Consider the following 21064-nt stretch of genomic DNA (forward strand, 5'->3'; position numbering starts at 1 on the left):
GAGAAACCGGTTTAGAACTGTGCTTCCGCCTGGTGACTATAGGCTTACCTTTAGTTCATGCAACACCCTACATTGTCCTCACTCAGCAGACAGCCTACAAACAAGAGGTGCCTTCTCTCTCTCCCTGGCTGGCCCCGGGCAAACCTAGACACACTGCCTCTATCAAGAACCCAGTAAAGACATCCTCGAAGAGTATTATTCACCGCTATTAGAAATAGTGTGTGAGTGTGTGTGTGTACTCACCTAATTGTACTCACCTAATTGTGGTTGCAGGGGTCGAGACTCAGCTCCTGGCCCCGCCTCTTCACTGATCGCTACTAGGTCCTCTCCCTCTCTGCTTCCTGAGCTTTGTCATACCTCTTCTTAAAACTATGTATGGTTCCTGCCTCCAATACTTCACTTGCTAGGCTATTCCAGTTCCTGACGACTCTGACTGGAGAAATACTTCCTATGTCCCTGTGACTCGTCTGAGTCTTCAGCTTCCAGTTGTGACCCCTTGTTTCTGTGTCCCCTCTCTGGAACGTCCTATCTCTGTCCACCTGTCTATTCCCCGCAGTATCTTGTATGTCGTTATCATGTCTCCCCTGAGCCTTCTGTCCTCCAGTGTCGTCAGTCCGATTTCCCTCAACCTTTCCTCGTACGACATTCCCCTGAGCTCTGGGACTAGCCTTGCTGCAAACCTTTGTACTTTCTCTAACTTCTTGACGTGCTTGACCAGGTGTGGGTTCCAGACTGGTGCTGCATACTCCAGTATGGGCCTAACATACACAGTGTACAGTGTCTTGAATGATTCCTTATTAAGGTATCGGAACGCTATTCTCAGGTTTGCCAGGCGCCCATATGCTGCAGCAGTTATTTGGTTGATGTGTGCCTCCGGTGACGTGCTGGGTGTTATGGTCATCCCAAGGTCTTTCTCCCTGTGTGAGGTCTGTAGTCTTTGTCCACCTAGCCTATACTCTGTCTGCGGTCTTCTTTGCCCTTCCCCAATCTTCATGACTTTGCATTTGGCAGGGTTGAATTCGAGAAGCCAGTTTCTGGACCACATGTCCAGCCTGTCCAGGTCTCTTTGCAGTCCTGCCTCATCCTCAACCGATTTAATTCTTCTCATCAGCTTCACATCATCTGCGAATAGGGACACTTCAGAGTCTATTCCTTCCGCCATGTCGTTCGCATATATCAAAAATAGCACTGGTCCTAGAACTGACCCCTGTGGGACCCCGCTCATAACAGGCGCCCACTGTGATACCTCTTCACGTACCATGACTCGTTGTTGCCCCCCTGTCAGGTATTCCCTGATCCATTGCAGTGCCCTCCCTGTTATATGCGCCTGATCCTCCAGCTTCTGCACTAATCTCTTGTGGGGAACTGTGTCAAAGGCCTTCCTGCAGTCTAGGAAAACGCAATCAACCCCCCCCCCCTCTCTCTCTCGTGTCTTACTTCTGTTACCTTGTCATAAAACTCCAGAAGGTTTGTGACACAGGATTTGCCTTCCATGAACCCATGCTGGTTTTCATTTATAATCTTGTTCCGTTCTCTGTGTTCCACCACTCTCCTCCTGATAATCTTCTCCATGACTTTGCACACAGTGCATGTCAGAGACACAGGTCTGTAGTTTAGTGCCTCATTTCTGTTTCCTTTCTTAAATATGGGGACTACATTTGCTGTCTTCCATTTCTCAGGTAGTTGCCCAGTTTCAAGGGATGTGTTGAAGATTGTGGCTAGGGGCACGCACAGCATCTCTGCTCCTTCTCTAAGGACCCATGGGGAGATGTCTGGCCCCATCGCCTTTGAGGTATCAAGTTCAATTAGCAGCTTCTGCACCTCCTCCTCGGTTGTTCGTATGTCATCCAACACTTGTTGGTATATTCCCTCTTGATGTTCCCTTCTGTGCTGTCTTCCCAGAGCCCTTCCTGTCTCTACTGTAAAAACTTCCTTAAATCTCCTATTTAGCTCCTCACATACCTCCTGATCATTTATTGTGAGTTCTCCACCTTCTGTCCTCAGTCTGATCACCTGGTCTTTGACTGTTGTCTTCCTCCTGATGTGGCTATACAACAGTTTCGGGTCAGTCTTGATTTTCGATGCTATGTTATTTTCATACTGTCGCTGGGCCTCCCTCCTCACATGTGCATACTCGTTCCTGGCTCTGCGACTGATCTCCCTATTTTTATGTGTTTTCTGCCTTCTGTACTTTTTCCATTCTCTATTGCACTTTGTTTTTGCCTCCTTACACCGTCGGGTAAACCAGGGGCTCATTCTGGTCTTCCCATTGTTTCTGTTGCCCTTGGGAATAAACCTTTCCACTGCCTCCTTGCATTTTGCTGTTACATATTCCATCATTTCATTTACTGGCTTTCCTGCCAGTTCTCTGTCCCACGGAACCTCCTGCAGGAAGTTCCTCAACCCTGTGTAGTCCCCTCTTTTATAGTCAGGCTTTTCCCATTCAACTCCTGTTACTCTCTCCACTTGCAACTCTACTATGTATTCAAAGCACAGAGCCAAGTGGTCACTAGCTCCTAGGGGACTCTCATATGTGATGTCCTCAATGTCTGAACTGCCCAGGGTGAACACAAGGTCCAATCTTGCTGGTTCATCCTCCCCTCTGACTCTGGTAGTGTCCTTAACATGTTGGTGCATGAGGTTTTCCAGCACCACATCCAACATCTTGGCTCTCCATGTTTTGGGACCCCCATGTGGCTCCAGGTTTTCCCAGTCAATCTCCCTGTGGTTGAAATCCCCAATAACCAGCAACTTTGCTCTGCTGGAGTGAGCTCTTCTTGCCACCTCAGCAAGTGTGTCCACCATTGCTCTGTTGCTCTCTTCATATTCCTCTCTTGGCCTCCTGCAGTTCTGTGGTGGATTATACATCACTGCAATGACCACCTTGTGCTCCCCAGACTGAAGTGTACCTACTATGTAGTCCCTTTCTCCTGTCTCGTCTATGCCTCCCATTTTCTCGAATTTCCATCGTTTTTTACGAGCAGCAACCCCTCCTCCCCCTCTGCCCCTTCTATCTTTCCTCATGATCTGGTATCCTGGTGGGAAGATTGCATCCGTTATTGTCTCCATGAGTTTTGTTTCTGTAACTGCTATGATGTCTGGGGACTTCTCATTGATTCTTTCTTGCCATTCCTCATATTTATTCGTTAATCCATCCGCATTTGTGTACCAAACCTTCAACTTCTGTTCTAATACTGTAACTGTGGTCATGTGGGAATACTGGGATTGGGAGAGCAGGAGCCCTGGTGGGGGCCTATGGGGGGTTGCAATGGAGGTGGAGGAAGAGCTCCCATAGGGGGTTGCTGTAGGGGTAGGGTTCGTGGTGCGGGGGGTGGGAACAGAGGGATCGGTGTGTGATGGTTGGTTTGGATTGTTCAGTTGCCTTGGGGGTGTCGTGGCTGGAGTCCTCCTGCAGGTGTTTCTGGGGGGTGTGCTTGTCCTTCCACCTGTTCCTGGGTTATTCTGCTCTCCTTTTTCATTTCCTCCCATTCCTCCTTTCGTTTTTGCACTCTCTCTTTCAGTATCATCCTTTCCTCCTGTGTTCTGTCTCGATCGAGGTACACACTCATGAACTCCTGTTTGCCTTTCAGCAGTGCTTTCTCCTGCAGGATCATGGTTTGGGTTGATTCTGCCTTGAAAATTACTTTGAGAGGCCGATTCCTTTTCTTTGTGAACCACCCAATTCTCCGAAAATTTGCCACCTGGGTCATGTCTCCCTCGCCTATCACCTTGATGATACCTTCAATCACTTTTTTCTCCTCCTGCTTTCTTTCCTCATAAGTTTCCCCTTTAGCTTCATCTAGCCCATAGACAAAAACTGATCTCTCCCTTTCCACCTCCCACTGTGACTCTCATTGCATCCTCTGAGGTGTTTTAGTTCCTTCCCGTGGAGTGTTCCTTCCTTCAGTCCCTTCCCTAGCTGTGGCCGCTATGCTCATTGGTTTGTCCTTCCTGCTCACCTGTTCCTGGCCCCCACAAGTGTCTGCACATGTCCTAGTTCCTTCACTGTCTTCCAACCTCTCATTCTGTCCTAGTGTGCTCCCTGTCTTTGTTTTGGCCCCATGTGGGTTTGATAGGACCTCTGTATACAGTTTAGCTTCCATGCTCCCTTCAGACCCATTGTCTGTGTCTGATGTAGACATCGCTGATGCTACTTCTGTAATATCTTTGTCTCTAGGCTGTTTCAGATGTCTCAGCTCCTCTTCTAATCTCTGTATCTTGGCTTCTGCTACTGTGGCATGTTGCTCCCACCTTCTGGATTCTGCCACTAACCTCTCCTCCATCTTCCTTGTAAGCTCATCTAGCCTCCTTCCCCAGTCTTCCTCCCTTTTTTTGAGCTCTGCCTCCCAGTCCTCCCTCCCAGATTCATCCTTCGGGCCCTTTGTTCTCATCCTAGTTCTAGGTTGCCCCATTGCTCCACAGAAGGAAGGGGGAGAGATGGTTAGGGGGAGGGGAATGGATGGTTAAGGGGAGTGGGGATGGATGGTTATGGGGGAGGGGGAGGATGGTTATTGGAGGGGGAGAGGTGGTTGAGGGGAGGGGGTTAGATGGTTTGGGGGAGGGGTTAGATGGTTTGGGGGAGGGGTAGGTGGCTAGGGGGAGGGGGAGAGGTGGTTAGGGGAAGGGGAGTACGTGTTTGTGTCAAGTGTATATGTTAGTTACCATTTTGTCCCAGACACATGTGGTTGTGTATGTGTGCTTGTGTATGTGTGTGTGCATGTGTAGGAGAGAGAGGGATGGGATTAAGGGGGGAGGGGGAGAGAAGGATGAGTGACCCTTAGAAGTGGGGGAGGTGTGTGTGTGTGTGTGTGTGATGGGATTAGAAGGGGAGGGAGGGGAAAGAAGGCTGAGGGAGAGTGACCGCTTGATAATGGGGTCCTTACATGTGTGCGTGTGTGTGTGTGTATTCGCCTAGTGCAGGTGTGTGTGTGTGTGTGTATGTGTGTATGTGTGTGTGTTTGTGTGTATGGGGGAGGTCTGAGGGGGAGATACTGCTAATACATACCAGTAATTCTGAGTTATAAAAAACAGAAATTGCTACTAGGGTCTAAAGCTTCTATGAGTATCTACCCTTGTGTGTGTGTATGTGTGTGAGGGAGAGATGGTTAGGGGGTAGGGGTGGGATTGTTGTGGTTGAAAGATCTGTTATGCCTCTCTGTTGTGTAGGCTCATATTTAGTCCCAGTTGTCTTTCCTCGTAATGCTACTCTCTCCACTTATTGCCCTTTCTGGATTTAAGTATCAATTACTGCTGGTTATTATCCTATTCCTTGCTCACATTGAGAGAGGACTTCCTAGCTTCCTAAGTATTCATACTGCTAATAACTACCGGTAGTAATACTACGTTACCCCTCGCTAGACTGCTGTCCTCCTCACACTCTCCTCAACACTATCTTCACTTTATCTATGCTATTTTTACTCTAATTCTGGTAATAGCTTGCAGGAGTGAGTGACCAGTATCTAACAGTGATGCAAGACCAGAATCCAGAGCCAACATGCAACCACAATAGAGGAGTAATACTTGCGCTGGCAGCGGTGTGGTGACAAGTTGCCAGATGCTGATGATGTAGTCGTCGTACATAGGCCTTCTATCACTATTTTGAAGATTTGTGTGTGTGTGTGTGTGTGTGTGTTTACCTGGAGTTTACCTGGAGAGAGTTTCGGGGGTCAACGCCCCCGCGGCCCGGTCTGTGACCAGGCCTCCTGGTGGATCAGCGCCTGATCAACCAGGCTGTTGCTGCTGGCTGCACGCAAACCAACGTACGAGCCACAGCCCGGCTGATCAGGAACTGTCTTTAGGTGCTTGTCCAGTGCCAGCTTGAAGACTGCCAGGGGTCTGTTGGTAATCCCCCTTATGTGTGCTGGGAGGCAGTTGAACAGTCTCGGGCCCCTGACACTTATTGTATGGTCTCTTAACGTGCTAGTGACACCCCTGCTTTTCATTGGGGGGATGGTGCATCGTCTGCCAAGTCTTTTGCTTTCGTAGTGAGTGATTTTCGTGTGCAAGTTTGGTACTAGTCCCTCTAGGATTTTCCAGGTGTATATAATCATGTATCTCTCCCTCCTGCGTTCCAGGGAATACAGGTTTAGAAACCTCAAGCGCTCCCAGTAATTGAGGTGTTTTATCTCCGTTATGCGCGCCGTGAAAGTTCTCTGTACATTTTCTAGGTCGGCAATTTCACCTGCCTTGAAAGGTGCTGTTAGAGTGCAGCAATATTCCAGCCTAGATAGAACAAGTGACCTGAAGAGTGTCATCATGGGCTTGGCCTCCCTAGTTTTGAAGGTTCTCATTATCCATCCTGTCATTTTTCTAGCAGATGCGATTGATACAATGTTATGGTCCTTGAAGGTGAGATCCTCCGACATAATCACTCCTAGGTCTTTGACGTTGGTGTTTCGCTCTATTTTGTGGCCAGAATTTGTTTTGTACTCTGATGAAGATTTAATTTCCTCATGTTTACCATATCTGAGTAATTGAAATTTCTCATCGTTGAACTTCATATTGTTTTCTGCAGCCCACTGAAAGATTTGGTTGATGTCCGCCTGGAGCCTTGCAGTGTCTGCAATGGAAGACACTGTCATGCAGATTCGGGTGTCATCTGCAAAGGAAGACACGGTGCTGTGGCTGACATCCTTGTCTATGTCGGATATGAGGATGAGGAACAAGATGGGAGCTAGTACTGTGCCTTGTGGGACAGAGCTTTTCACCGTAGCTGCCTCGGACTTTACTCTGTTGACGACTACTCTCTGTGTTCTGTTAGTGAGGAAATTATAGATCCATCGACCGACTTTTCCTGTTATTCCTTTAGCGCGCATTTTGTGCGCTATTACGCCATGGTCACACTTGTCGAAGGCTTTTGCAAAGTCTGTATATATTACATCTGCATTCTTTTTGTCTTCTAGTGCATTTAGGACCTTGTCGTAGTGATCCAGTAGTTGAGACAGACAGGAGCGACCTGTTCTAAACCCATGTTGCCCTGGGTTGTGTAACTGATGGGTTTCTAGATGGGTGGTGATCTTGCTTCTTAGGACCCTTTCAAAGATTTTTATGATATGGGATGTTAGTGCTATTGGTCTGTAGTTCTTTGCTGTTGCTTTACTGCCCCCTTTGTGGAGTGGGGCTATGTCTGTTGTTTTTAGTAACTGAGGGACGACCCCCGTGTCCATGCTCCCTCTCCATAGGATGGAAAAGGCTCGTGATAGGGGCTTCTTGCAGTTCTTGATGAACACAGAGTTCCATGAGTCTGGCCCTGGGGCAGAGTGCATGGGCATGTCATTTATCGCCTGTTCGAAGTCATTTGGCGTCAGGATAACATCGGATAGGCTTGTGTTAGTCAAATTTTGTGGCTCTCTCATAAAAAATTCATTTTGGTCTTCGACTCTCAGTCTGGTTAGCGGCTTGCTAAAAACTGAGTCATATTGGGACTTGAGTAGCTCACTCATTTCCTTGCTGTCATCTGTGTAGGACCCATCTTGTTTAAGTAGGGGCCCAATACTGGACGTTGTTCTCGATTTTGATTTGGCATAGGAGAAGAAATACTTTGGGTTTCTTTCGATTTCATTTATGGCTTTTAGTTCTTCCCGCGATTCCTGACTCCTAAAGGATTCTTTTAGCTTAAGTTCGATGCTTGCTATTTCTCTGACCAGTGTCTCCCTGCGCATTTCAGATATATTGACCTCTTTTAGCCGCTCTGTTATTCTTTTCCGTCGCCTGTAAAGGGAGCGCCTGTCTCTTTCTATTTTACATCTACTCCTCCTTTTTCTTAGAGGAATAAGCCTTGTGCATACATCGAGTGCCACCGAGTTAATCTGTTCTAGGCATAAGTTTGGGTCTGTGTTGCTTAGTATATCTTCCCAGCTTATATCGGTTAGGACTTGGTTTACTTGGTCCCACTTTATGTTTTTGTTATTGAAGTTGAATTTGGTGAATGCTCCCTCATGACTAGTCTCATTTTGTCGGTCTGGGGCTCCATGCATACATGTCTGAACCTCAATTATGTTGTGATCTGAGTATATTGTTTTTGATATGGTGACATTTCTTATCAGATCATCATTGTTAGTGAAGATGAGGTCTAGTGTATTCTCCAGTCTTGTAGGCTCTATTATTTGCTGGTTTAAATTGAATTTTGTGCAGAGATTTAAAAGCTCGTGTGAGTGTGAGTTTTCATCAGAGCTGCCTCCTGGTGTTTTTTCTGCAACAATATTATTTGCTATATTCCTCCATTTTAGGTGCCTTAAGTTGAAATCCCCCAGGAGCAAGATGTTGGGTGCAGGAGCTGGAAGATTTTCCAGACAGTGGTCAATTTTTAACAGCTGTTCCTGGAATTGCTGGGATGTTGCATCCGGAGGCTTGTAGACTACCACAATGACTAGGTTTTGGTTCTCGACCTTTACTGCTAAAACTTCCACTACGTCATTTGAGGCATTAAGCAGTTCTGTGCAAACAAGTGACTCTGCAATGTACAGGCCAACCCCCCCCTTTTGCCTGTTCACTCTGTCACATCTGTATAGGTTGTAACCTGGGATCCATACTTCGTTGTCCAAGTGATCCTTTATGTGGGTCTCAGTGAAAGCCGCGAACATTGCCTTTGCCTCTGCAAGCAGTCCACGGATGAAAGGTATTTTGTTGTTTGTAGCTGGCTTTAGACCCTGTATATTTGCAAAGAAGAATGTTATCGGACTGGTGGTATTGTTGGTACTGGGGGGGGATTTTTTTTTCGGCATTAGTATCTGTATCTGTTGGTTTGGAGTGGAGGCCATCGACTGTGGTTCCACTCCAGGAATGACTGGATTTGGTGTACGATTTCTGCCATTTCCTGCCAGTTTTTTTTCCTTCCTGGCACTGAAAATTATTTCAATATCTCTGAAAATTAGCCTAAATTTTTATTATCAATATAGCTTAAGTAGGATTTGGCTGCAGTATCTTCGGATAATGTTTGCAAGGTCAAGTGAGACTGCTAAGTCAGTTCTGATGTTAAAAAATATTGTATACCATCTTAACTCAACAAGGTTATTGATTCGAAAAATCTCTTTTTGTGCCAGGCTCGCTTGACTGATCCTGCTTATTAGGCCCTGCATTTCTTGTGTAGCTATAACTGTCCCGCACAGATCCATTTGATAATAATACATTGTTGATCTTGCCCACAGTCGCCGACCACTTGGTTTGGCACGCTCTTGTATCCTTCTGCGGAATTAATAAAGAAAAACCTCACCTCCTCCATGCCTCACCCCGTCACTGACACCCACCACAACTCGAACCAAGTCAATGGAGTTCATCCAGAAAGTACGTCAGCCAATGAAAGTCACAATTCTAGCCTTCTTAATGGCTTCGCTGAAGTTCAAAACTCTTCTGACCTTGCTAACGGGGTTCATCACGAGAATAACCTAGAGAATGGGAACTCCCAGGCCAACTGTAACAATGAAATTTACAACACAGTGAACCTTAGCAAACCCCTGGAATCTGCTTGTGTGAGGAAAGCTAGTGCTGATACTCCATTCTTATTCCCGGTAAGTGCTTCCTGAATGTTAAAGTTTCAAAGTCAATATTTTAACATTAAATCATGTAAGATTTGCATGCGAAACAGGCAGTTAGCTTAACCAGACATTCATGTAGACTTCCTTATCACCACGTCTGTGCGTACCATAATTCATGCCTCACAAAAGTTAAAACATATATATGTATCAGTTTTACATAATATTTGCCCCTTTATCTCAGAAATGATTCTAGCATAATTATCAGCTTTATTAAGATGTATTTTTTGGGGATACAGATAACGATACACAAACTTGCACTGCATTTGTAAAATTAACACATTTTGCAATTGACATCATGATAAAAATTGCTCAGCATCACTTCTGACTGAGGTGGGATCATATGCTTCATTAACCTCATCACAACATTCAACTATGTGCTCATTTTAGACGTCATTTGCAGAATAAAAACCACATTGATACTTCATTATACATTCACCATCGTTCGTTGTTGATTCACAGTGTCAGGATTGTAATCTCCCCCATCCCTATAGTTGCAATTATTTTGTCGTCGTTTTTACAAAAAGAGTCTGCAATATTATTTACAAATCGGACGACGAAGCACATTACCTGGTCTCGTAGAATTTGTTTTGTTTCATTAAAATTGTCTCATTCGTTATCGTTCCATTGTTTTCAGACAGAGACCTTTCAATAAATAATCATACATGACTTAGTTCAGTGGTAAAGTTATCGGTTCACAACAGTAACGACCCGGATTCGATTTCTAGGTGAGATGAAACACTTGGGCAAGTCTCCTTCCTTTACACTTGCTGCCCATGTTCATCTAACAATAAATATACTGTATCTAGGAATTAGCTGGATGTTCTGGGATATATCCTAAGGAAGGAACTTAATGGAAATAAGCTATACTTTAGCTGGCTCTTTTGGGCTATCCTGGGTTGATATTCCGAAGAATATTTTCTTCGTTCGTTATAGTTATATCTTCGAAACAAGAAGAATGTTTTCATTGTGTTGCATTTAATCTGTCTCACCCAGTAGCAATGATGTCGTGGTGTTTCCATTGTTTTGTATTCAATTTGTCCCACCTAGTAGTAATTTCGCATTAGATGAAGTAATGTTTGCGCTCCTTTGATTGGATAAGTAAGACACGTGCAACAATTTGTATTCTTATTGACGAGACGTTTCGCCCGCTCAGCACGCTTCTTCACTCAAAATGCAGAGACAACAGAAGCCATGGAGATGTAGTTATGTGGTTTGGTTGTTTTATTAGATCTCGATTTATGGACTGCTGCAACTCTTAGGACTAGTTTGACATTGTTAGTGTTGTGTGCCCTAAGCACAGCTTGTAATGTGTTTCACCTACATACAAACTGTTGCAACACTGAAAAGTAATGACGTAAATGCCGGCAGTGACATCCCTGTCACTGAATGATTGCCTTGGTGATTTGTCTGATAGGATTTTTTTGGGGTAAGTGATCCTCATTTTGACTGACATTAGAGCGCAGTAGGTGGTGGCAGTTTTATCAGTTTACCAGATTCATTTCTTTCCATGATATGTCTAGAAAATTCCAACCTTATGAAATCCTTTGACAAGTACTCAAATTTTGTGTTCCGAGAAACTTTTGTTGATTTCGCATTTGGTCGTGGGTTTGCCCTGTTATAGATCAAGTCGCCATTGTTGTCCAGTTTTCTGCAAACCTTGAATTAAAGTGTTCTTTAGCTATCAGAATATTGAGAAATGGAAGGAGCCGTCTGGCTCACTCTATAGTATATTAAATAGACAGCTTCACGTCCATTATACACCCACGACGCGCCACCTCACTCTTCGATACTTATAACACTCCACTCACTATGCGAACCCACACATACACTAGACCACATACATACACTACCACCACACACAGTTTAACAATGTCTGCCACAGAATGGCTGGTCCACATCCTATCACATGCACCCCACAAAATGGTAGGTGAAACGAGGGGAGTGGCAGAGGCAGCAGGGAAGCAGGAGATAACTTGTTATACCCCATGGTGATCAAAATATGTCTACCTAGTATTGTATTCAACAGTATATGCAGGATCAGCATTAGTGAACATGATTAGCATGTTTACTTCTACTCCCTGTTCATTGCAAACAAATGGAACTTAATATGTGCCTATATATTTGTCTGAAAAAACTTTTGTATCCCTTCTCTCTTTTATAATTCTAGTTATTTATCACAAAAAAAAGAACTTTGAATGTAGGCTTTACTCATGCTGAAATGTAATCCCTGCTAATGTTTGCAACAGTCGTTTCATAAGTGTTAATCTCTTAGGAACCTCGCCTTGGCGTTATAGAAGAACACAATGAAGAAGCTACTCTTCGCGCAGAAGGACAACTTGATCTTCAGTGCCCCCAGGACAGCACCACGCTGGCTAGCCTCGACCGTCCGGAATTACGTTCCTATATTAACAACTGGTCTAAGGAAACAGCTGTTTGCCCCGCCAGCCTCTGGGCCTGGGGTCCATACTTCAGTTTCAACTTGGAAAAGGAAGATTTTGCTTATGTATGATTTATCAACTGTAAAATTTTTATTACTAATTTATCTTGAGCATGACTGCATGAAGCCCGTCCTTCGAAAACACCAAGTTTGTATGCTTAAGAGCTATGTGAAGGAGCATTAACAACAGTAGTTTCTTATATATTTTCACAACAATAACTGATATCAAGTCTAGCCCTTTGACTGTTTTCGACGTATAAATACGTCTTACAAGCCAATGTTTCTGACGTATATATACTCAATAATTCTAGCGGCTTCAAATCAAGCGGGAGAAAGCTGGTAGGCCCACATGTGAGAGAATGGGTCTGTGTGGTCAGTGTGCACCACATAAAAAAAATCCTGCAGCACACATTGCGTAATGAGAAAAAAAACTCTGATCGTTTTTTTGGAATAAAACGCCGACTTTGAGGTGCATTTTCGTATAGTATTTATCGTTGTTTTCGCGTTTTCATGGTCTTAGGTGATAAAATGGAAAACATATTACAGAAATAGAGATTTTATATTTTTTTGTATGAATAAAAAATCAAAATAGAAAGCAATAATAATATAAGAGGGGCCTAGAGATGTGACTAATGAACAGAGCATATGTTATTTTAGTGCCACGAATGTCTACCTTGTTTATTCTGGACCCTACTTTGAAATTGGCATCTTTTTTAGTTTGCGTGAAATTGGCCAAATTGCCAATTTCTGACCACCATATTGGATAGTCCAAATTAGTAAATGGGCGGTTTCTTGTACTCAGCTGATAGATAAAATGGAGTTCTAAAGAAATAGCTATGAGTTTGGTCAACTGGAACAATGGAATTGGCTGAAAATAGGGCTCAAATTCGGCGAAATCGCCGATACGCATATGTCGCCGAGACCGCCAACTTCGCGGGAGCATAATTCCATGAGTTTTCGACCAAATTTCGAACTTTTGGTGTCATTACCATCGGGAAAAGATTCTCTGTCATTTCATAAGAAAAAATTATTTTTTTTTTTCAAAAATTGAGCGACATAGAATGACAGTTTCAGAAAGGGGCCTGAAACAGTCAAAGGGCTAGGATTAAAGGCATGCCATCATTTTTTCAATTTATGTTCATTCATAGAGAATGTGACGAACGGTGTCGTGACGCTTTGCTGATGAGAACACGAATGTAAAACTGAAACCATATAAAGTGTCGATTCAGTTTAAACTTCGAAATGTATGGCATCATAATTTATATAGTAGACTGTAAATTGGTCTTATGAAAGATGTGTCTTATCGTAAAAAAAATCTAGCACTAAACCTCAAATAAGAAAAATTTACCATAGCATCATAATTTATATGCAGCACAGTAAATTGTTACCAATTTATTAAGTGACTTGCTGTGATGCAACATAATCGACACCATGCCTAACCCTTCTAGGGTAGGGTAGGTGCCTGAGCCCGAGCCTTTAGCTCATAAGACTGTCATTCCCATTTGCCCCCTTGGGGCGGGGATGGCAGACCAGAGAGGCCTAGCTTGTGGCTAGGCCTGGGGACAGTTGGTCCCAAAGATGAGGAGGTACTTGTGCCTCCTCCCATTGGAGACTTCGGTCTCAGACACTCCCTAAAGAGGGAGCCAAAGCCGGGCCACCACTTGGAAAAAGCCCGGGCCGGGAGAATACCGGCGAATCTTTAATAATAATAATAAGATGCAACATATTTTGACCTTGAAGCGTGCTGCGAAGCTGGCGTAGGGCTCTTGCTCCAAGTTATCCTTCCCTTCTGGATCCAAACCTGTGTGGGAAATTACATGCATGAGGTTTACAGGGTATTACCTGAATTATTACTTGCAAGTAATCTGGGAAAGGTAAGTGGGACTTACAGTAGGTCGCAGAACTGTCACTCGATACCCACTATGTCACTACTCTCACAAAAAGCTAGATCTTATATTAAATTAATAATAACAATATTAAACATTAATACCAGTAATGGTAAATTATAAAATAATGTGGACTGTATATGATTTGGCTTTCTGGGTACACAGAGTATAATTATTGTACATAAATTATGAGAAATGACTTGTACATAAATTATAACTAAGTTAAGAAAACCTAGGGAATGAAGGGATTTGTCAGTTAAAAACAGAATAAGGGAGTTAGTAGATGGGGAGCTGGAGGTAGTGGGTAGATGGCGGGAATATTTTGACGAACTTGTAAATGTCGCTGAAGAAAGGGAGGCAGTAATTTCATGCATTGGCCAGGGAGGTATAACATCTTGTAGCAGTGAAGAAGAGCAGGATGTGAGTGTGGGGAAGGTGCGTGAGGCATTACGTGAACTAAAAGGAGGTAAAGTAACTGGAACTGACGAGATCATGACAGAAATGTTAAAAGCAGGGAGAGATATAGTGTTGGAGTCGTTGGTATTTTTGTTTAATAAATGTATGAAAGGGGAAGATATAAAGGTTCGTTGGTTTATTAGGTTTAAAGCCTATCGACTATGCAGTGATCATTAAGACTGCACATCACCTGTTTGCCACCAATCAAGAATATTTGAAATCCTAAGATAGGGATTAAAGTAATCTCGGTGTATGTACACGCTCACCCGATAGTTTGTTGAATCTTCACAGATTCTTGGGAGCGGTCGATCTTGAGCAGGTTATTGGGCTACTCGTTACCATACGAACCTAGTGTCGAGAAGCTTGTGACTGACTCGAAATAACCATTTATGATGTTAACCTTTTCTTCTGTTTGATCTAACTTTGTGAAGTTCTTCTTTTAGTAGGTGTTTAAAACAAACAATAATCAGTGATTGCAGATTGACGCTTTAGTCGGCATACTCTCTCTCATTGATGTTCAAGTTTAATACATTTTTGTCATAATCGACTTTTTTAAGGTTTAATTGTAACACTAATAAACTATTTATGTATTTCGAACACACAGGGTATATAAATCGATGTATGCATGTCTGAGGGTAGATACGCTTTGTCCACCTTAATTCCTATTTTAGGTATCAAAGTATTCCTGAATGTTTAAAAGTGATTTGCAGCCTTTATAACCCACGTTTAGCCGATTGGTCTTAATCCTTATACACTAATTTTATGTAATTCTTAGGCTCTGCTCTTTACCAGAAACATGAAATCTTTACTTTTAGAGTAGCATTATTCTTGCATGTATTCTGAAATTAAGACAAGAAACAAAATACATTAGTTCATAATGAATATACTTTCATATAAGGCAGGATTATATTGCTGTAGTGGATAGTGCGTATCTCTGTGAACTTTCTAACCTTCAATTTATTTCCTCATAACCTAAAAATAATTAAAATTCTTCATCTAGATATCGTATCTGAACGATCCATACACGTTCAGCTCTTTTCTTTTGAACATATTAATTCACTTTATTATAGCACAAGCTGATATTTATTTCCATGCAGCCGAAAACGGAACAGATGGGGCTGAAGAAGGGAAAGGACACACAGAGGAAAGAGAAGACTGAAGATGAAGAGATGGAGACTATGAGCAAGGCGCTAGCAGATATGTCAAGGTATGTTAGCCTTAAGTCTCAGGTCTTAACTCAGTATTTCCTGATTCTTAGCTTCAGAACGATGTTTTTTTTTTAATTTATATTTACATATAATTACTTATAATGTGGTTATCTTGATTTAGTGTATATATCTAAGAATATATGCTTAATTAAGAGTTAAAACAACTTGTGGACTGCCTGTTTGCATAGATTTGAAATTTGCAATATTTGTGTGTTCATACAGTAGGCTTCCTGATGAAATTGTCCAGTGTAACTCCTCGTTGAATAATTTTTTTTTATGTTGTTAACTGGAATCATTAATTAAATAAACCTATAAATTTTCTAATACATTATGCACTTGACATTGTCATTTCAAATTACGGGCTCCGTATAGCTTTGCGAGAGCAAGTTTTCTGAGATATACTTGACACTTCATTTCTGGACAGCTCAAGAATAATTAAAAAAAAAGTATAATTAAATTAATCTCGGAGAAATCATCGCTCTCGTGGCCCGGTCTCAGATCAGTCCTCATAAGCTGGAGAGAAATAATACACAGATAACCCACACATTGAAGAAAGACACTAATGACGAAATTTCTGTCTGACTTACAGCATTAACTAGTCACCTTACACACAGGGTAAGGAAGTCAGTATATACATATATGAGAAGAGGGCAGGGACAGAAGAGAGTTGAAGAGGGAGTGCAGGCAGTGGAAGTAGTAGTTGTAGTGGTTAGGGGTAGAAGTGGTAGTGGCATAAGAGAGGAGTGGAGTGAATCGAAGTAAAGGTAGTAGCAGAAGTGGAGGAAGTCTTGAGAACAAGTAGAAAAATACTGCAAGAGAGCTAATGACTATACTCGCTTCACTTTGATTTGTGCCACTACCGCTTCTCCCCTGCCCACTACAACAACTACTACTACTACTACTACTACTACTACTACTACTACTACTACTACTACTACTACTACTACTACTACTACTTCCACTACCTCTTCCACTATTATCTCCACCTCTTTCTCCCGTCCCTTCCTCCTCTCGTATATAGGCTCCCTTACCTTTAAGTAGTCACCCTAACCATAATTTTTAAAGGGGTTGACTGGTAAGCCAACGGAAGGCCTTGGTCAGATGACCAGAAACTTCAGGGGTGGGTCATCATATGACTAAGACCCGCGTCAGTAAACACGTGTCCTGTTTCCTGACAAACCTTCCTTATCTAACCTCCGTGTGTTAGTGTGTGACTGGTTAATGATCCAGGTCGGACCGAAAGTCGTCATAGTTTCTTGTATGTGCGGGTTATTTGTGTATTGTTCCAGTCACGGTACTGTGCTTTTTTATTCTTTTTGGAAAGAAATATTACAGAATAAGAATTTTTGAGACACAAGAAAATAACGATAGGTGTATAGTGAGTAAAACAAGACGTTTGTAAAATTTGCCTGCCATTTTACATGTTAATGAGACAAAGAAGAGACCAGCAATCCTGCCAGAATATTGAACACATGATAGAAGGGTAGTAACCCCGATGATTGTTGATGTTTACCAACCTATTGCTTTGTTGGCAATTAGTGTTTTGTAGTAATTATACTGGCACTTTTCAGAACTAATTATATTTTATGCTTTTGCCAATATCTCATTAGCTTTAAAAATAAGTATGCATTTGCCGTATAGAACTGTCATATTGTATAGATTTTTAGTATTGAGGCTAACGGTTAACCGCCTTTTCGTGATGGGTGGATTGAAATCTCAGTAGATTCCATGATTCTCCCAAGCCACTATTTCAGTGGAACAATGAGTGCAGCTCTTCCTGAGTAACTGATGTACGTGGAGACCCATCGGAATCTGTATTATTATTATTATAATCAAGGGGGAAGCGCTAAACCCGGAGGATTATACAGCGCCTGGGGGGGGGATGTGGAAGGCATTCAGGCTTAATTCGGGGAACTGGAGCACAGATCCAATTCCCTAAATCAAGAGCCCCTCACCAACATCAAGGAACCTTCCTTGAGGGGTCGGAATCTGTAGACTGGTTTTTATTGACTAGGCGTCAAGAAGGCTTTAGAGAAAACGCAACTTTCCTTGCGTATCTACCTCCCTGGTACAAAGAAGTCTTTCCTTGTTTGGTTCATTGGTGGGTGGGAGTACTATAGATGAAATTTGATTTAGGGGTTGGTCAATTATATATATATATATATATATATATATATATATATATATATATATATATATATATATATATATATTTATATATATATATATATATATATATATATATATATATATATATATATATATATATATATATATATATATATATATATATATATATATGTCGTGCCAAATAGGCAGAACTTGCGATCTTGGCTTAAATAGCAACGCTTATCTTGCCATATAGGACAAGCGAAAATTTGTGTATGCAATAATTTCGCCAAAATCATTCTGAACCTAACGAAAAAAAATATATTTCACTGTGTTTGTTTAGTATTAAATTACTGTAAACAAATCTAAAATATATTTAGTTGGGTTAGGCTAAAATAAATTATTGTTGTTATAATAAGGTTAGGTAAGTTTTCTAAGATCCTTTTGGTGCAAAATTAAAAATTTTTACATTAACATTAATGAGTTCTTGCTAATTGACCAGTTTTACATATTCGGCACGACATATATATATATATATATGTATATATATATATATATATATATATATATATATATATATATATATATATATATATATATATATACATATATATATATATATATATATATATATATATATATATATATATATATATATATATATATATATATATATATATATATATATATATATATATTATATATATATATATAGTATATGGTATATAGTACATAACAAACAGGATTGCAAGCAAACGTGTTATCCCAATACCAAAAAAGCATTCAGGAATTCTAGTGACGACTAGTTAGTCAATTGTTGTGATAGACTATGACAGTAGTGTCCTACCACACACGACTTACTTGTCAGTCTTTGTTAGTTATCCTTTTTGTGCTCAGTTGGTAGAGTGGCAGAGCGTCTGCTTGACAACTGCATGGCGGTGGTTCGCGCCTGTCTGACTCCTCACAATCTGTTACTTTTACAATGTTTTGAAATCCTTGTTTAGAAAGAAGCAGAGCAATTCTCCTAGTGCCCCATTTCCAACATTTTCAAGTTTTGTGTGCTTGTACTAACAGGAGCCGAGACATAACTTGTGACTCCGCCTCTTAACACCTTGCGTTCAGCTGTACTGATTCCTGGCTTCCAGGACCCTATCGTATCTACTTCATACTTACTATCGCTTCGCCTGATTCGTACCACATGCCACCCTGAGACTGAAGAAGTGCTTTCCAACGTCCCTGAGGCTTAGCTGTATCTTCTACTGTCATATGTCTCTCGTGGCTCCTCGCCTAATACAGCCTCTCCCTGCCCACTCTAACCTCGTACCTAATCCCCCGAGTATTTTGCCATGACCATGTCTACCCTGATTCTCCATTTTTCTAATGCTGTTAGGCTTGGTTCCTTAAATCTTTTCTGGACCTTTCCTGTGTCTTAGTTATCCGTTGTGTGTGTGTGTATGTGTACTCACCTATATGTGGTTGCAGGGGTCAGTTCATAGCTCTTGGCCCTACCTCTTCGCTAGAGAGTGTATGTGTGTGTACTCACCTAGTTGTGGTTGCAGGGGTCAATTCACAGCTGTGTGTGTACTCACCTAGTTGTGGTTGCGGGGGTCGATTCACAGCTCCTGGCTCAGCCTTTTCACCTGGCCGCTACCCGGTCACTCTTCCCGCTCCGTGAGCTTTATCATACCTCTTCTTAAAGCTATGTATGGATCCTGCCTCCACTACATCACTACCCAGGCTATTCCACTTCCTGACAACTCTGTGACTGAAGAAATACTTCCTAACATCCCTGTGGTTCATCTGAGTCTTCAACTTCCAACTGTGACCCCTCGTTGCTGTGTCCCATCTCTGGAACATCCTGTCTCTGTCAACCTTGTCTATACCTCTCAGTATTTTATATGTCGTTATCACATACCCACTAACTCTTCTGTCTTCCAGTGTCGTCAGGTGTGTGTACTCGCCTATTTGTGGTTTCAGGGGTCGAGTCTTAGCTCCTGGCCCCGCCTCTTCACTGGCCGCTGTGTGTGTGTGTGTGTGTGTGTGTGTGTGTGTGTGTGTGTGTGTGTGTGTGTGTGTGTGTGTGTGTGTGTGTGTGTGTGTGTGTGTGTGTGTAGAGTCTCGGCTTCTGGCCTCTTCTCTGGTCGCTACGTACTAAGTTCACTTTAGCTTGGCTTCGAAAGCCTTATCGCACCTCTTCTGAAAGCCATGAATGGATCCTGCCTCTATCATTTCATTCTCCAGGTCGTTCCAGTTCTTTCCAACTCCAAGACTGGAAAAAAAATATTTCCTAACATCCCTATTACTGTGTTTTCACTTTCCAACTGTGGCCCTATATGTTTCCCGTCTCTCAAACAATCTCTCCCTGTCTACCCTATCAGTTCCACTCAGTATTTTATACGTTGTTATATCACCCATAGCCCTGTCATCAGGTTGAGTTTCCTTAACCTTTCTTCATAGGACATAACTCTTAGATTCATGACTAGTCTCGTTGCAAACCTCTGCACTTTCTCCAATTTCTTGACATGCGCGACCAGGTGTGGTTCCATACTGGTGCTGAACACTTCAATATGGGTTTGACGTACATCAGACAGTGCAGCGTTTCTCAACCTTTTTTACCCTTACGGAACCCTTGAAATAATTTTCATGTCTCAGGAAACCCCTACACAAGAATTATTGGATATAATTATTAATATCTTTCTTTCTCTTTTATAAACTTAAAGTCCACAAGAAAAATGTAATATATTTTTTCTGATATCTGGTTTAAGCAAAAAATTAACTTACGTTTTTCTAAAGTTTATTGACAATGCAGAAAAAAAAACTGAAAACAAACTGCCTGTGCAAGAGACCTTATACGGTGTTTATTCACACAAAAAATTAACCATATCTATAAACAAAAAAAAATATATAAATAATCAGTATTATATATAACACATAAACAGAACGAAAACACTTAATAACTACTACAGTAACTTATTCGTTTATTAACAATGATGAAAAGGCATAAGATAAATCAAGGCAAAATGGCATATGGGTCAAGCAAATGTTATTTTTTAAACCAATTTAGATAATGTGTACTTGTGTACCAACAGACAACCTGTGGTTGTCTTTTGGTACACAAGTACTTAATTCGGGGTAGTATTTCGATAAACACACACGGATTTCATCATCAGCTGAAAGGAGACGATTTCTGTCTTTGTTCTTGATACTTGCTAAATAAGAAAAAGTTTGCTCACACATGTAAGAGGTTGAAAACTGCACCAATATATTTATTGCTTTCCTATGAATGGCAGGATATTCTTGCACAGAAATCTAGAACTTGTCCAGGGATAGGTCAGTAAATCTCATCTTATGTGTACCATCAGACTGCAGCTCACAAAGTTCTTCCTCTTGTTGTACAGTCAAGTTCTCAGGATGAACAGACAGGCGGTTTCACAT

General features: G+C 41.9%; 1 protein-coding gene across 6 annotated transcripts in view; it reads left to right on the top strand.

Annotated features, from left to right (window-relative positions):
- GLS (glutaminase) overlaps positions 1 to 21064 on the top strand; it is a 132889-nt gene that overhangs the window by 15715 nt on the left and 96110 nt on the right. For all 6 annotated transcript variants that reach the window (XM_070090493.1, XM_070090497.1, XM_070090498.1 and 3 more), the window contains 3 exons: positions 9147 to 9506; positions 11806 to 12036; positions 15410 to 15519. In XM_070090493.1, coding sequence (XP_069946594.1) covers positions 9147 to 9506; positions 11806 to 12036; positions 15410 to 15519 — 701 coding nt within the window. The remainder of the gene's footprint in view (positions 1 to 9146; positions 9507 to 11805; positions 12037 to 15409; positions 15520 to 21064) is intronic.

The sequence above is a fragment of the Cherax quadricarinatus genome, chromosome 32 (genome assembly GCF_038502225.1).
Source record: "Cherax quadricarinatus isolate ZL_2023a chromosome 32, ASM3850222v1, whole genome shotgun sequence".
In the NCBI taxonomy this organism is placed as follows: Eukaryota; Metazoa; Arthropoda; class Malacostraca; order Decapoda; family Parastacidae; genus Cherax; species Cherax quadricarinatus.